This window comes from Taeniopygia guttata, chromosome 5, assembly GCF_048771995.1.
Source record: "Taeniopygia guttata chromosome 5, bTaeGut7.mat, whole genome shotgun sequence".
NCBI classification, from domain to species: Eukaryota; Metazoa; Chordata; class Aves; order Passeriformes; family Estrildidae; genus Taeniopygia; species Taeniopygia guttata.
This window is the reverse complement of record NC_133030.1, coordinates 32,399,551-32,417,650: the sequence shown is the minus strand read 5'-3', so window position 1 is coordinate 32,417,650 and position 18,100 is coordinate 32,399,551. Positions and strand designations below refer to the sequence as shown.

General features: G+C 41.4%; 1 protein-coding gene across 1 annotated transcript in view; it reads right to left on the bottom strand.

The window, feature by feature from the left end:
* The window catches only part of ARG2 (arginase 2), a 20,141-nt gene extending 2,041 nt beyond the window's left edge, over positions 1-18,100 (bottom strand). Inside the window, exons 1-6 of the mRNA XM_002200482.5 lie at positions 17,908-18,100; positions 17,717-17,789; positions 4,965-5,142; positions 4,025-4,184; positions 693-787; positions 463-567 (exon numbers count right to left, since the gene is read on the bottom strand). Of these exons, the coding sequence (XP_002200518.2) occupies positions 463-567; positions 693-787; positions 4,025-4,184; positions 4,965-5,142; positions 17,717-17,789; positions 17,908-18,024 (728 nt within the window). The 5' untranslated portion in view covers positions 18,025-18,100. The remainder of the gene's footprint in view (positions 1-462; positions 568-692; positions 788-4,024; positions 4,185-4,964; positions 5,143-17,716; positions 17,790-17,907) is intronic.

Genomic DNA, 18,100 nt, shown 5'->3' with positions numbered 1-18,100 from the left:
AACTTGAACAAGGGTCTCAAAGGTGGCAGGATTTTACCAGCCTCACTGGCACTGGCAGCTGCCATCAGGACATTGTGTGTGAGCAGTCCAAAAAGGAAGCCATCAAATGCTTCCATCTTCCATACCAACAGCTCATTTCAAGTTACTGTCAAGTTGCTGTATGTATAATTTGTATCCTGCACTCTGAGTTGATTCAAACATCTTGTCAGACTGCAGAAAATGCAGAATTACTTAACGGAACCAAATAGTATAAAACAGAGCCACAACTGTAGTGAGTCGTAACCTGTCTCAGTCATCTGCAAACACCATGAAATGGTTCCAGTGCTGAGACTTCCCTATATACTGGACACTGGCATCAGTTCTGTACAGCTCCCTTACAGCAAGTGACCTTCACTTATTAAATAACTTTCAGGAAAGCAGATGTTCAACAAGAGTAGTTTAAATTAGATAATAGTTTGTTACCTGCCCATCAGTTGTTCAAAGGTTCTTTCCATAACTTTCTGAATTCCAAGGCGATCGATATCCCTCATGGAAAAATACTGGATGTCAAAGTTCTTCAAAATATAGCTGTGAAAATAATTTTTTATAAACAATCATTATTGGTTTAAGCTGAAATCTAGCAACTCTTATGGATGTCATTTCAAGCTTATTATTCAACTTTTACAAAAATTGTTTAATCTAAACAAACTTACTACTCAGCAGGATCCACATCCCTCAAACCAATGTACACAATATCAGATGCTGAAAGGCAGGGCTTTAGCCAGGAAAAGCCAGGAAGTTGTGGTACCTGCAAGCAAAGGTTTGGTATTAGGTCAGTTTAATGACATACTTAACAAAATGCTTCCCTGAAAACATTGTATTGATTTATAGCATCCTCACTTCCCCTAAATAGATAAACTTCTGCACTTGAGGGTTTGGCTGATGTAATCAGTCTTTACTTTCATTCCTATATAGGTAATTTGCATCAGTGAGTGTAAGGAGGAATGCTTACCAGATACCCAGATGTAGATCACTTACCCAGGGCACTTAATGGGAATGCTCTGTAATTTACCAGTACATTCATTAAGCTTACGTGGAAGAATGAAAACCAAGGCAGCGGTATCTTTTTAGGAGAGCTACCAAAGTCATACAAACGTACAAAAACAATATTAAAGATGGATAAATTCAAAGTGGGAAGTTGAAAAAAAGAAAAAAATAAAAGAGGGGGGGAAAAGCAGGGCAAGAAGTTGGGCCTCCACAGTGGGCTACATCATGCTGGCTTTTGATGCAGAATTGAAGAGTAGGTCTAGGACAGCAACTGAAATATTATGAGGTCCTCATTTCAGCTTTGGTAATTAAGTAGTCATGATATGGAATTATAAAACCTTTCAGTTAGTAATATCTACTAATTTTAAGAGTGATTTAAATTAACTCAAATTTCTCTTCTTCTCCCAGCCCTGAAAATGGCTACAGCCAACACAGCTCTCAAGCAGTTAGAAGGTTTTGTTTCTGTCTTAGACTTTTCAATTACTAATTATTCTAATTACAATATTGGATGTTTTTAAAGGTGAACACATGCATAGCTATATTTAATTACATTAGGTTAAATTAACACAGATTATAAAGTATTTGCTATTCTAGGACAATGACCTGAAACTTCTTCAGTCATAAATTAAGAAGAGGGATAAATGAATTGGAGACCACTAGAAAAATTAATTCAGGTTTCAAAAGTGAATTATGCAAAATTCATCATCACCACATCATCACAAACTGAGCATAGTAATGATAATATTGTCAGATACTCTCTATTATTAATGATTTAGTAAATTTAATACTGCAATTTCAATTACACCTCTTTGTAAATAAATAAAATTCAATTTATTAACTGCCTTTGACAGGTTCTTTGCTTTGTTACATTGGAAAAGGAGTTGCTGGTAGTATAGCCAGAGGCACAGGCATTTTCATGGGAAGGGGTTAATAGCAGTTTGTGAGTTTAGATGATTCCAGGAGCCCTGAAGCAATCAGGAAAGGAGGATGATAATTTTCTTTTGTCCCATTATCAACTCAGCTGCTGTACTGGATGAGTGTAAGAGGGTGAGCCATATGCACTTCTGCACACATAATGGTTTGCTCCTGAGAGTCAGAGGGGTATTAGCTGGACACACCATTGTCAAAGGCACATTCTGCTACTGCTGAAGAGCTGTTTAATAATTCATAAACTGTGGAAGCCTCGTGGTACCAGCAGGACTCACATTAGTTTCCCCCACTCTAAACAAGAATACAATAGGATAAGAAAGCCCCCCTGAGTGAGTACACATGCCTGTTTGTGCACTTGCACAGCCAGGCCTTGTGTGAGCTGCTTCTGCAGAGGCATCCAGACTGCTGGAACTGAGGTGGGCTTGTGACAAGATCCCATAACCAGCACCATGCCTGAGTAGCTTGCCACTAAGCATAGGCTGATCTTATTCTGTCTTCACTACTGCTGCTTGCAAGAAAGGCCTGCTCTCCCACTGACCCCAGAAAGCTTACAGGTATTCTTTTAGCATGTCAAAAAATCCCAATAATTGTAAAAAATTACTGCTTTTCTATGCTGCTCAAGAACTGGAACACAGCAGACTAGTATCTCCTCCTTCCTCAGCTATCAGAGAACTTTAGTTTTGTTTCCACCAAGCCATACACTGTTCACCTTAGGTGAGCTCTAAAATCGACAAAATTTTCACTTTTCTTATCTCCCTTAAGAAAGTGTGTACAGTTTCAAAAAGGAAAAAAAATATCACCCTCTTTAACTTATGGGCAAAAAAGTAGAAATACAGTAACCTTTTATATTATCTTTTCATGTTCAGAGGGTGTTCCAAAAACCCCATTAGTCTTGCATTACTTTGGGAATTCTAACCCATTTGTAGAGACCGCATAAGAATGTCTAGAAAGAGAAAAGTATGTAAAAGCACCGTATGATTCTGTTGACTTGTGGATGGAAATAATTCAAAAGAATTTGCAGGAGGAAAAGCAGAAGAGCTTTATGAGATGACTGCAGTATTGCCATGCTGAACTGATGCAGTGGTATCTTCAGTCGCCATACAGATTTAAACATGCTTGTTCTTGCTTGGAAAAGGTATACTTCCCACAACACAGCACCCCAAATTTGTCAGAGAAATGAGAAAATTAGGAGTAAATACTAGCAGTGCAGGGTGCCAAAATGCAGTCAGCTTTTCTGCAGCTCCAGCATCCATTCTCAAGATGCAGTTGCTGATCCTGCTCTCACTCTCCAGCCTAAGCTTCAGCAGAAGCAGATTGTTGTATCAAAGTTCCTACTGCAGAGGCCTCGGCTGTGCACTGCACAGATGCTGCAGGTCCCTGTACAGCTAAGCCAGGCAGGGGACCTAAGCCTTAGATCAGCCTACTGTTCAGCACCTTGACAGCAGCCAAAAACGGGCCATGCACATTCCATGTGCCCCAGGAAACAGCTCTTTTTGATAATTTGACCTCTTTCCAACAAAAAGGCTCTCTCTTTAAAAGCTCACTGCAAGCAGTTACAGCTGTTTTGATTTGTAATATATACAGTGGAGCCAATACCAGAGCAGGAGAGATCACAGAGGAGCAGCCCTTGTCAGGCCCCAAAACACACATTGTCAAAACACAGAGGAGCCAAACAAAGCAGCATGTGAGGTATGCAGGAACCAGCTGCTCCTGGAGGTGAGCTCAGCTGGGCTCAGGGGAGGTTCCTGCCCAGCTGGTAGCAGTGGGCAACAACACCACTCAATGACTCAGGAGCAGCAGCACAGTCAGCTGCTGCGTGCAGCTCACTGTGTAGCACATGAGGGTGCAAACACAAAAGCTTTTTCTCATTGGTGTCTCTAAGTGTGTCTGTGGCACTTGTATGTACGTGTGTATGTATATGCATGTGTACACACACAGTAATATGTATTTTTCCTTGTACTCCAATAGAAAAGTTCTGCATTTGCAGCAGGTAAGAAAGAACCTTACATCAGCAATGGTGCAATGCTCTGAGGTTGCCATGTAGGATAACTACAATCAGGATACTCACTTTATTTTGAAGTTCCCTTAGGAGAAATGAGAGAGGTTGTCCATGGAGGCTTCCAGACTGAGTTGTGAGAGGTGTGTTGATATCAGCATGTGCATCCACCCAGATCACCCCGAGGTGTGGGCACTGCCTTGTATGGCCACTGATAGATCCAAGTGCCAAGCTGGAAGGACAGTAACAAAGTCTTTAGTCACCATTTCTCCTTCAGAACAACTACAAGGACAATGGGGAGTCCCTCATCTTCAGTCAGCCATGTCATTACATTTCCACACATCAGACATCTGTGACAAAAAAGGGAGAATCCCATACAAACTGCATGGCATGCCACTGCTGTGATTCCAAGAGGCCAAGTAACTACAGGGCAATAGTGCCAGATAAGCCAGAGCTCTCTGCTTGTCACCCTGCCCACACACTTAATCTTCACCTGCTCTAGGTACAAATGCTCTGGAAAATCTAGCCTTTTTTTATTCTACTCATGACACCTTCCCCCACGATTTCTTTCTACAAACCCTACCATCTTCAACCAATTCTCAGACCAAAGGTTAGTGAAAAAGAGGAAAAATATTCATGTTGTAAGATATATTGCAAAATTGTCTGTGTGTAGGCATTACAAACCTATCCTAAGAGATGATGGGCAAAGGAGACACGTCACTAAACATTCAGCAATAAAGAAACTGAGCAGTTCCTCTGAAGGAACTTGATGGCACAAACTTTCCCAAAGAGAAAAACCTCAGTTGTGTGTCTACACAACTGATCACAGACCAGTCTGGAACTAAGCAGTACTGTCTGAGAAGGTCTTCTGTGTTCCACCTAAAGCCCATCCCTAAGGTATTGCCAAGAAATGACCCCTGAGTTGTTCCCCAAGTCCCCTTGTTTTTTAAATTAAATTTTTGTACTCGAAGACCTGCAGCATGAACCACTAATTGTTTTTAGGTCAGCTCACCTGTGATCACCTCCTAAAGTCACACATCTGTGTCCAGCAGCTACTGCTCTGCTCACTACATCAGCCAGCATCTGGCTGGCCAAGCCCACTGACCGTGGATATAAAATCAGGTTGTTGTACAGTTCATCGTTGGGAACTTGAGTGAAATTCAAATCTCCAAAGTCGTGCACTTGGCATCCTGGTAACACAGCAACAAAAGAAGAAAGTGACTTAAATACCTTCCCAGGGAAATGCTCAAAATCAGTTGGCAAGTATGAAAGGAACAGCAGAAAAGGAATGGATTCATTTGACTATTTGCATGGGATGCAACTGTCACAGCATTACAAATTAGAAAGTATAAGACAACATTATCAGTTCAAGACAGCTTTAATTTAACAATAAGCTATGCCAATTATAAAAAGTCACTTAGAAAAAGCTTGGAATTTAAAAAAATTATTTCATGAAAAATTCTAACATGAAAAATTATAGTCTGCATTACTACCTTCCTTCTCATTCAGACAGATTGTGTACAGCCTCAAAGAAGCGCAATTGCTTAAAGATGCCAAAGACTACACATTTCACTAACTATAGCTAGTTTTCTTTACATTTTCAAGGTCCCCAAAAATCCTGGCACAAAAGTGCCAAGTAATATAATAGAATTTTCTTACAGTACTTCCAGACAACTCCATGGAGGATCCACTAGTGCTTTGTTAGGAGAATATGTCCATTTTCTCAACACAAGCTATTATAGAAGGCATTGTAGTTCTGGGAGTTTGATCCCAAAACTCTGAGATCCTTTCATTGCCAGTTACAGTTTGATTGGCTGCTGAACCTGAGAATATTCTGGGTGTAAAATTCAGCCTTTCCTCTCAGAGACCTTCAATTTAAGACAGGCCTCTCACTGCAGGCTCTGATGAAGGCAGTAAAGGCCCCAAGGTATTTACAGCTACACCAACAACGGCTTAATAAGACCACCCTGAATACCAGTCATGCCTGTCCCCTTTGCTCCTCAGAATCACTAGTCTGTTTGCAGTTCAAAGCATCCAGGCCAGAGTTTGACATTTGGCCTTTAGCTATCCTGTGCTTAATGAGACAATTTGAAAAACTTAAGGCAAGTCAACATGAAGAAACTGCCTACTTGGGGCTCTGTGTTCCTGCTTTATTTCCAGTAAGCTATTACTTTGTCTAGGAAACTGGCTCTGTGAATTTGCTTGGTGGATATTGCATAAAAGCTTAGTTGAGAAATACATGACTTCTTTATATTTTAAAAGGAGTTTTGACTGATGAATGAAGGAAAGTTACTTGTGCAGTCACTTGAGAAGATTTGGTGCTGGGAAATGGGCAAGCATATATTTTATAGTAGGGACAGAGGTGGGCAGATGTTGGGGTATTTGCAAATGAACATGTCAGCTGAGCACAGCTGCTCAACAAAGGATTGAATAAATGTCCTAGCAACTCTGAGAAAACACATCCTCTGCAGTGACTTAAAGCAGTACCATGACATACCACTCCCAGCTTTTCAAAAGGCAACACAGGTATCCGACTGGTTTTTTTCCTCCCATAGACAATACCTAAGTAAGCAACAGGATGAAGGCTCTGGAATTTTGAGCCCATTTTGTTCAGATTTGAGTGTGTTATCTGATCTCTGTGATCACTATATTTTCTATTTGCTGTTTATTCTGGTGCTGTGCAGAAGCAGAAAAAAGTTGTGAGTTCCAAGATGTTCAGTAAATGTTAAAAGTTGGGGTTTTTTTGTATTTGTGTCACACTTCTCCAACACACACACACTGCTACACATTTCAGTATTTCAAAGTTTGATGAAAGTACTTAAGCATGCCTGAACTTGTAGCAGTTTCTTTTCTCAGCTTTGTGCATCCCTTGTCTCTAGGCCCACTGTACTTAATGTGCTTGCAGAGGATAGCTCAGGTTTCCCAGAGTAGAAAGGAATGTTTTCAGCCAGCTATCCAAAGGCTATCTGATTAATCTCAGAAGTACATGCTAATCAAATACTCAAACATTCATATCTTCTCTTACTATTACTTCTTTTAATGGTGCCCAGTGTTTTTAAAAACTGGGATTAAATTACCTTAGGGCAAAGGGAAAGCTTAGTGAATAGACAGTGCACAGAGAAAGGAATTCAGAGTACTTAGATATGCCGTGTATCCCAAAGTGTGGGAAGTGCATGTGTACCGTTTTTCAAATGACCAGATACTAGAGATGAAATTAACATGCACATTTGTCTTAATGGTACTGAACAAAGAAAAAGAGTCCAATACATAAATATTTTATAATTTGACATAGCTTCTATTTAGCATCTCAGCGATTAGTCTAAAACTTAAAAGACCTGAATTATTTTCCATTTCATCTGCCTGCTTGCACACAGATTTATTTCTTAAATCAAAGCTCTCTTGACTACATTATTTGTGCACAGAAATTGCTCAATGGATAGACATGCTGTACTGCTGTGCGATCTGGGGGATTTGCTGTTATTTGGCCATTAGTGAAAGATTTTCTAATCTACCTCACCAAGCAATATCCACTTACTTTCTGTGGTAGCTGGGACAGTCTTTATTTTATACAGATACTAATACTTTATTTCACATAGATACTAATACTTATAAACAAAAGAGCTTTTCAAATCAGCACCAAAAGTTAACATGAAGACTGTATGAGGCCTTTTGAAAGGCAGTAGATTCAAGTTCTGAAACAAAACTGTAGGCAGATAGGAAAGCCAGCTTCCTTACGTTCATTAGAAAGCTCAGCATCCACATCATTTGTCAGTGAAGCAGGTCATATCTAGCCAGGATTAAAGGTCTTTTAAATTGAAACATACCATAAGTACCATACTTAAGGAGTAAGCAGCATAGACATTTTGCTAGTAATGAAAACATTATGTTTGATTCATTAGTCAATTATCAACAGTGCAGGAAATTGATAACAACCAAATACATACAAGTCAGCTCCACCAACACTCTGGCTCAAGCAGAGATCCCTTTATGAAGTGAGGAAAACAAAAAAGCAGTAATCCATTTTCTATTTCAAAAAAGATTAATCTATTTCTGTTACAGAAGCTTGAAAGAGATACAAGGGAGATAAAGGTGTCAATCTGAGTAGGATCATGCAGTATAGTTACATAACTAACACATGCATATGCAGAACAGTCCTGTCAGAATGTACAGCATCTGAAGCTGAGGAGTGCAATCCTCAGAGCCTGAATGCCCCCCTCTGTCATCAGAGGTGTCTGGGGGCACAGACCAGCTAAAAAATTAATAAATTAGCTTGAAAGAGTTTGCACAGTAGATCGTTCCCAGGTTAATTTCTTTTGACCAGAACAGGTTAGGGAAAGATCACACAGGCACACAAGCTGCAGACCCAGGGATGGACAGCTGTCATTTATCCAGCCTGCACAGCCAGAACCTTACTTGTATCAGGTAGAACAAATCCTCATTTTTCCTACTTAGGAGCCTTAGACTTAAAAATTTTTGAAAAAGAAAAAAAAAATCGCACTTACAAAAAAAACCCCACCAATGACAAAACAAACCCAAAATACTAACAAAAAAAAAAAAACAAAAAAAAAACCCAAAAAAAAACCCCAACCCTAACAAGTTAAGTATACACCCGAGAAAACTCTTCTGTGCATACCTTTTCAAATAAGCTGTTAATGTATACAGCTGTCCAACTGTATGACAAGTCTGAAGTTCACTTCCTATCATAAGCAAAATACACACTGTAGCCAACAATTACTACAGTAATTTCCCTGCACAGATTTAGAGAATTTTCTTCTGTAAAAACAGGCAGCTCGTGTCAGGTGGCATTTAATCAGAAAACATCTGGGCAGCACAGAAAAGCCTTGCCCCCACCCCCATCCTCCTCTACTAGGAAATTGCACCAGTAACAGAAGCAGCAAACTTGATAGTAGGAGATTCAGCTTTCCAAACCCAGGCTGTTTGCTAACATTGCCCTGTGGTGCATTCACATAATAAATGTAACAGCTCTGCAAGGCACCAAATGGGAATTGGAACAAAAGCACAAGGAACATGGGGTAGAACTGATCTCCCAACACTGCTGGTTTACACTGGACTTAAAAAAAAAAAAACCTCAAAACCTAAATTAATGGGAAAAGTAAATCCTTTTTTGGGTGAACTACCATCAAAGGAATCTGGAAATCCTACAGTTACTAGACCACCTTTCATACTGTGTTATATATAAAGCTGCTCACGTGAAAGCACCACTCCTGCAAACTGTTTTCTCAGATTGCAGCACCATTTGCTAAACCACCACAAACACATAAAGGCCTTTTAGGATGCAATGAGTATCATGAGCCATGTTAATAGGCAAGCTTAACATTTCACATGAATGAAATCAAGTTGCCATCCATCTTATGGTGGGGACTTTGTAATCCTTTCTCAGAGACACTGTCAAAATGTTACACAACAGCAAACAAATGATTCAATTCATTCTGACCATTGCATTCTGAAGCTTTTTTTAAGGTAGTTTTAACCCTCCAGAATTATCCAGGATGTGTGTGTATGTTACAACTACACAAAGTGCATACTTTCATTTTACATGAATAGGAAATTAGGCTAGCAAGGTTCCCACTACAAGAGACAGACTTCAGCAAGCTAATTTAATTGTAACTCATTTGCTAGGAAGTTCAGTACACAGCATCTACCAATTATCTGCTAGAAGAGGTATAGGTATATAGGTATCTACTGGATACATAGTTGATGGCTCAATAGATACCTGCCAGCTCTAAAATTTCACTTCCTAAAAGGCAAGTTCTTGTCTGAGCAATTCTCATCCTTTTATTTGAAATTTTGAAAGGTCTGGTTTAAGACAAAGTTTCTGTAGTTGTAAATATTTTAAAAGCTTCATCTCCTACAAAAGCAACAAGCAAACCCAATTCCAACTGCTACCCCAGGTCAGTAGTCAAGATGTCCCTTGAATAAAATGAGCCAAAAATTATTTTTCCAACCCCAAATTGAGCAGCCACCTCATTTCCCTTTGAAAACTGCTTATAACTTTAATCTCTGATGAAATTCAGTGCAGTTGACCTTAAGAGGTCTTCAAAAACGTCACTCTGAGGTGTTGGGAAACATTTGTACTGTGCCTTGCATCAGAGAGAAGGGTGTAGCTATTGCATCTGCCACACCACCAACAAACCCTGCGCACGTTCTAATTCCCTTCAAATAAGCTTAACCCAGACACAGTTCCTGATAACAGCAACACAATGGGGCCCTTACAGCCATGAGGATCATAATGCCAAAAGAGCTTTCCTCAACAACAAGCACCTTGTGCTTTAGATTGTTACAGAAGTAAACAGTTATTACATTTGTTAACCCAGGCAGGTAACACTTGAGAGGAGGGGAGAGCAGAATATATTAGCGATTACTGAAATTCTCTTCCTCCCTCTTAACCAGCTAGGAGAAATTAACATCTGACCACTTTACTTCTTCATATACAAATTAAAAATCTGGTGGGTTGGTGGTCTGTGGGTTTTTGTTTGTGGGGTTTTTTTTTGGGGTTTTTTTTTTTTAATTTAATTTCAGCGCTTCATTCCTTGCTTTTCAGCAGGTAGTGTTATAATAGAAATTTCCACCTTTTGTCCAAACACAGTCCTCTATACCATAGTCACATAAGCATGCACCTGCCATAGGTCTCTTGGTCTTGTGAGTCCACAATGAGACGTGAATCAAGTTTCAAATGAGAAAGCAGTAATAAATCACATGTACTGTAAAGCAGATCAAAATCCATCTCATTAACTAATTTTCCCTCTGCCATCTTCCTTTCTGCCCCCTGCCTCCCCCTAGTAACTCCACTCTTTCAACAGAATTAATAGCAAAAAAATAAACCAAGATGTGATCTAAATGTACTCAAATCCAGAGAGAATTATATAGGTGCAGAAATTCAGCTAAGTCATGCATTAAAACTAATTTTATAATATGAAAATAACTAGCATGAAGGGTATCATTATAAATAAAAAAAAAAATACAAAAGCTCCAAGAGCTCTGTTCATTGGTCCTTGACCCTAATCTCCCTTTATTTCTTCCTAATCTTTAAATAATCAGTTCAGGTTTTCCTGATCTTCACCATCATAGCTTTATTTTTAAAGGTATTTAAAATAAACTGACACACAGAACAATTACAGTTAAAGCACCAAGTGACATTTACCCCAGATTCACAAAGATTCTTTTAAAGCCAATTTCATAGAGTGCAACCTCGAGTATGCACCAGCCAAAAGGGAGAGGGAAAAACAAACATCAAATAGATGGATAGCTGATACAAAGCTTTTCATTCCAAAGTAGATTGTGTGCTCCATCAGCAAGGGGAAGGGAAGAGAATATCAGAACCAACTGACTGCAAGGACTGCTCTGACTCTATTTTCAGTGTTGGCATTTTTCTCCTGGCTTCCAAGGCTACCTGTAATCATGCAAATATCGAAGCACAACATTCAAAAGCATAAACTGCAGCTGCTGATTGTGCACAGCAGAGCACACTCGCCCAGGGGAGCTTAGCCTCCCCTGCTCAAGGCAAGACAGCCAATGAGTTCTGGTGGGAAGAAGCAATCTAAAAACAACCTTAGTGGAGGCCTCCTCAAAGCAGCTCTTCTCCAAAACCCCAGCAGGGCTTCTTCTACCTGCCAGGTCATCAGAGCCAGGTCCTGGCTGCCTTCCCTCAGAGTGGAGCAGCACCTACCCCTGATGCATTCTGACAAGTGGCATATTTTCAAAAACTCATTGCAAATGCCAGTTACAATCAGCCCCTTTGGCTGTGCTTTGATTTTTGACAAACCACTGGTCTTTGAAGGTAACCAATCATGGCTAATCTACATTTGACAGGTAAACAAGAATAGCAGAGTCTCATGGATCTTTATCTCTGTATAAACAAAAAGAGGTAATTAAGTCTATTTCCAGAAGTAAGTTGCAGTACTACATAAGGGTGTTGTACTGATATTATTAAACAGAAGTGTTTGGGCATGCTTGTGTCTAACGGAAAGGAAAGAGAACTGCCATTTACCCATTTTGTTTCAGGGAAAAACCCGGGGGAGAGGGTGTTCCTGGATTTAAAAAATTGCATTCCTATTTCTGCTTTGTAGGGAAGAATTAGCTGTTAGTCTGACCTCAGTTATATCCAAACTGATTTTCGTTCCTGAGGATGTTCCTAGCAAATGAATACTTAGCTTTGACAGTACTAGCACCAGATGCGATCAGAAATAAAAACACATGAACAGCAGCATTTCTTACCTCAACAATGCAGAGATTTAACTAAACAAGGTGCTGCTTAAATGCCAGCAGTTATTTAAAATTTTGCCTGTCTCCCACTTAATCAACAGCCAAAAACATAGCTCAAAAAAGCTAGATCTTGATGAAATCTATACAATAAATTTAGACTTTGTTGGAATTCTAGAGATTAGAGATATTTGACTGGCTGTACTAATGTCTTTGCAAGTTTAGAATACTGAGTTTTGAAGAGAAACAACTAAGGTAAAAGCTAGTGTCTAATCCAAGAATTCATTCCTGACAGGTCTTGTTTCTCACATGTAAATCCAATCCCAGTTCAAATACAGGGCAAGCAGAATGGTACAGTTTGTCAAATTCTTCAGGGATACAGGCAACTTTTTAAACACATTTACTGGATGGAGTGATCAACATTATTTTCCCAACAAGGCAGCTGCAACTCTTACCGATGAAAATCTGCTGAATCCCAGCACCTATACTTATTTATGCATAATAGGTACATAACTAAAAAACTGTTTATCTTCCTTCTAAACTCATTACTGAAGAAGATTTAGGTGGACAAAGAGGAGATATATAGAAGCAGCTGCCTCATGATTTATTAAGACTGATACTCACCATACGAGCTATCTTGGTGGAGAAGCAGAGTTGCACTGCTATTTCTGGCAGCACATGTCACCAGGAGTCCAATAGTTTTGGGCAAAGCAGTAGTGTAACTCCAGAGACACAGGGATTAACAGCTCCACTCCTCTTTTAGAGGAGGTTACTCCTTTCTGAGTCACTACACTGATCTCATGAAACCTATGCCTGAAGAATTTTTTCTGGTCAAACAAGACTGGCAATAAGATGCTCATTCTCTCTGACACATATAGTTCCTTTCTGTGTGTAAGCCACATGTTTTCTGCAGTTCAACAACTTGTCAAGCCAGCAACTCAGATCCAAACTTTGCTAATCAATTCTACAGTAACCCAAATCCAAGCCTCACTAAACTCAGCAATCCAGCTGCGTGCAGTTCTAAATAAGGACCAAAAAAATTTAATTCAGCAATCAACAACAGTCAACATACAGTAATGAATATTTGGGAAGAAATCTTACACTAAAGTTGTTCCCATGCCAGCAGCAATACAGATGCTCTAAGTCACCTCAAAGGTGACAGTAAGACACAGTAGCTCTCTATTAAGTACAAAAAACTGACTAAAGCCTTTCTCTCCTCAAGTAAGAGGACTAAGCAAAACTCTGGATTGAAGTGTGATCAGATTCTCTGCCTAATATGCAGCAAACAGGAGAGGCCCAAGAAATTCTCACTTTAAAAAACTTTGCACCTTCAGTAGCTTATGCATCTGCCACCTATCTTCCCCACTCCTAGCCAACAAAAGTCCAAAAGCCTCCACATATTGCACCCATTTCTGTTTTACTGTTAGAGCAATACACAGCCCTACAGGTTCTGCACCCTTTTCTCTCCCATGCCAAGGAGGTGTGAGTCTCTTTTCACATGGTACTTTTACTTCTTTGGCAAAAGTTTAGTGTTCTCACTCTTTTGGATACAGCTGGAGCACTATCAACAGAAGTCATTAAATAGGACAGACAAGCATGTGAAGAGCCATGTGGCTGCTTCATAATCAAAGTAACAAACAAACATAGCATATGCATCTTACTAGCCAAATGCTACCTTTTAGAGAACCCTCCAGAGCACTTTCATTTTATACAGGTCAAGTTGAACTTGAATTACAAATGGAAAATTAATAAATCAAAACGCTAAATAAATAAACTTTAAAATTTCAGGCAAACAGAAGAGTCTGATCACCAGAAATCTCTTCCACTTGAAAGACTGTGAGGGCAATTTTCAGAGTTATTGTTAATGCAGAGGAATAGTGCTTCTTTCCCCCATCTGTATTTCTTTAGATGGCCCAGAATCCAGCCTCACTCTTGTACTGGGAAGCATCATTCCACATTTCATACCTGGTTTCAAACTGGTAATGACAAGGAAAATCAAGTTTGTAGCATTCTTTCATACCCAAGTAGGGAATTGGGGCCATTTAACAAACACTTTCCATATGCACCCACATGCACAGACCCTGTGGTCAGAAATGCTTCAGAACTAGCCAGTACAGATGAAGAAGTCCTGTGTCTTAGACAAATGTTATTTATTTTTAAAGGAGAAACCTGGTCTGCTTCAGTATAATTTGCCTGTTCCTGGAAAACAATCAAGAATGCATTAAAATTATTAACTCCTATAATAAAAAAGATAAATGGAATGTCCAAATTAATAATTAGAATCATACTGTGGCCTCATTCATACTGTGGCCTGAAAAGTATGAGCAGAAAATTCATAGTGTTAGAAAGAAAAAGAAAGCAGCTAAAGATTTACTGCCAGTTCAGCGTACCACAGGACTCCAAATAATGGCACTGTGACAATAGTACTGCAGCCAAAGCTATCCTGGCATCCCAGGGAAGAAAGACAAGCAGCCCACATATAAAAACAATAATTTTTTAAGTTTCCATGAACAACAAATGTGTACAGTGCAAAAGGCTGCATGGCAGCATCCTCCTCCATCTAGTAGCCTCCCCTCAAGCGGATTGTCTTTGCACTGTAGACCACTCCTCTGTGCATGCTGGTGACTGTCATAGTTTCAGGATGGGTCCTCACAGCAGAACCTGTTCTTAAAAGGGCTGCAGGGATTTAAGCAGCAACAGACATCAACACCACCTTGAAAAACAAACCAACCCCACCCCAGTGGAAGAACATGCCAGCAATAGGAAACTGCAACTGCAGAAGGAAGAGCCTCTAAAAATTTTAAGGGACCAGCTGTCAGAATCTGAGGTATTAAAGATTCCGAGACTGTAAAAAGTCTCTGTCTTTCTGCTCCGTTGCCAAAGAAGAAGTCATAATTCATCTGTGCTGGTTTTCAAGGTTGTTTATTCTTACTTATCTCTAACACATCCTGCTGCCCTGCTGCAGGTCTGTCCTGCAGGGCAGCGTGCGGGGCTCTGCCCCTCAGTGGGATGTTACAAACATTATATACCAGAAACTACCTGTGCTATATTTACAATAAAGTGCCAATATCTGTCACCTACGTTGAACAGTGTGTCCCCAGCCTAAACCAACAGAAAAATGCCAACACTACAGTGAAACATGGAGGGCATGAAGAAGGAGGAAAAGGACAAGACACACCCAATTTCCTCCATCTTGTCCCCTTTGGACCCCTAATCTAGAATCCTAAAATTTTACTTTTGCACCCATGCCACACTAATTATTACTTATATCAAACACTCAGAGCTGGTAATTCATCCTATAAGATTGAAATCTCTTTTCCATGGACAGAGATCACAGACAGTGTCTCTCGGGGCTCTGTCCAGGGGGGTTCCTGACCCCTGCCAGGGTCCCAGACCTGCCAGGGCAGCCAGAGGGGAGCCCTGGATTCCCACAACCAGCAAGAAAATATCTCCATGTGTTAGCATTCAGGAACACACATAATCATGGGATATGATTATATGCAGTTGCTTTTATTGAGAGCTCTGGGAGTCAGGGGTACAGACCCAAATCTGACTCCGATATGGCTTTCGAGCTGAACGTATTTTATATTCTATCGTTATATAACTTACATATTAATTATTAAACTTATATTGTTCTATTGTATACATTGACATCAGTTTCTCGTGATCTTTCTTGGGCCCCTGACCACAGTTTCTCATGATTATTCTTACGATTAAGCAGTAATTATATTTAATTACTAAACAACCATCACATCTAACAATTATATCATTTATCATGCACTAGCTACAAAGGTGCAGTTCTAGCAAGGTACAAGGCCTTCATGTACCTAGGGTATTTATTTTTCCAGGGCCTACTAAGCTTAATTTTCCTTTTAACCCTAAATCCCCATGACTTTGAAACTCTTTTACTATCACATGTGCATAACTAATTGATGAGTAAACAACTTAAAAGAAACTAAGCAGTGAAAGTATTTTTTTAATTTAGTTTAGCTTGCTTCATTTCTATCCCCATAACATTTTGATACTGGAATCCAAAAGGGCTCAAATTTCCCTTTCTTTCTACCTTCTGCAAGCTCCTATTGAAGTGAGCTTGTGTCAGGCAAATAAGAGGGTTTTTTCTTCCAGTTTTTAATTTTGTTGGGTTTTGTGGGTTTGAGCTTTTCCTCAAAGAATTCCTTCAAAGTGGAAACATTAGCTCTGAACCATTTGAAAGAGAACCCTGAGACTTCCAGCATAAAATTCTGTTATTGATACTAAGTAATCTACTGCCTACAGCGCTATTTAGAAGAGCATCCTCCTTTCAAACCTAGCATTTTATTAATTTCAGATAAACTTTAGACTAAGTAACTATTCCAGTACAAAGAACCTCTTTTAGATGCCCTCTTCCACACTTGCTGAAATTATAGATCATTCTCACTAGAATTCAAGTATTGCCAACAACGGCAATGTCTGTTTTGCACAAAACAAGCAAGGAAAAGAGTATCTACGCATTTGGCTGCCAACAGGGACTTTTCAGCTTGTGAATCATAAGATATGCAGGATAAGCCTACAGGGCTGCAAAGAACAATTACTTCTGTTTAGAAGCGTTCTTACAATTCAGAATAAAATTGCTAGAGGGTTATTAGGCAATTATCTCTCTGCGCATCTAAACTCCATTGACACAAACCACCCAGGGAGCAGATATTGGTTCTTTCTGTGGTACATCCCAACAATCCATCCTCATCACACCATTTTCAGTAACACTCTTTAGATCAAAGATTCTCCAAGACACATTTCAGCTTTACAAATTTCTAGTCCTCGCGTCCTGTTTCTAGCAAATGTGGTACACCTTTCTGCAGCTTGTGGATGGAGTAGATGTGAGAAGCTGAATCACAAATAAGTGCATGGATTTGCTTGCACAAAAAGACCAGAAACAGCCCATTCACAGGGTGATATTTGCAAGCGTTTTCAAAGACTTCACACAAGACCTCTTATATAAAACTGACGATTTCTCCAGAAAATTCTGAACTTCATCACCTGGAAGCATACGAATCTTTTAGGAACAAACGGGTAACGAACACAGAAGAAAAAAAATAAGGCAAAGCCCACACTATGTGATAACCCGAAGATCACAGTTACATCTCTGGATGCCAGGAGCGCGCACAGCGGTTCGGGCGGCCGCTCGCTCTCCGGCAGTCAGCGCGGGAGCAGCACACGCTCCGTGTGCCGCTGTGCCGGCGCGGCCGCGTCCCGCTGTTCTGGGCAGCCGGAGCGCATCGCGGCCGGGGAGCCGGGACCACCGGCCGCTCTTTGTTCCGGGACCCCCGCAGGGCCCGGTGCGGTCCTCCCGGTGCGGCATGCGACGAGCATTCTCCCTCCCGACACCTCCGCAAGGCTGCGGGCACCGCCGGCGCCGGGGCACGGCGTGTTCCGTGAGCCACCGGAGGCAGGAGCCGTCTCCCCCCGCCCGCAGCGAGCGGCTGAGTCACGCTGCCCTCAGAGGGGAGGGGGCGCGGGCGGCCCCGCAGACCCCGCCGCCGCCCCCGCCCGCCGCGCTGTGCTCACCGAGCCCGGCCAGCCGCTCCACCAGCCCCGCGGCACGGAGGGTAGCGGGGCCGTGGTCCACTCCCCGCCGTTTCTGCGAGACAAAGAGAGGGGAACGCGTCAGACAGCGCTGCCCGCAGCCAGGTACGCAAGCCCCGCCGGGGAAGCGGAGCCGGGCGAGCGCGGCGCCCGACGCATCCCCGCGATCCCACCTGGCCCCTGGAGAGCGGGGCTCCCACCAGCGCCACGGAGTGCGCCCCGCGGCGCGGCCGGAGCGCGGCGTCGGGCTGGGCGCGGAGCAGGCGGGCGAGGGACCCGCGCAGGGCCATGGCGGGGCGGTGCTGCCGCGCGCCGCTCGCGCCCCGCTCTCTTTAGCGCCGCGCGCCGCCCCCGCGCCGCCGGCCA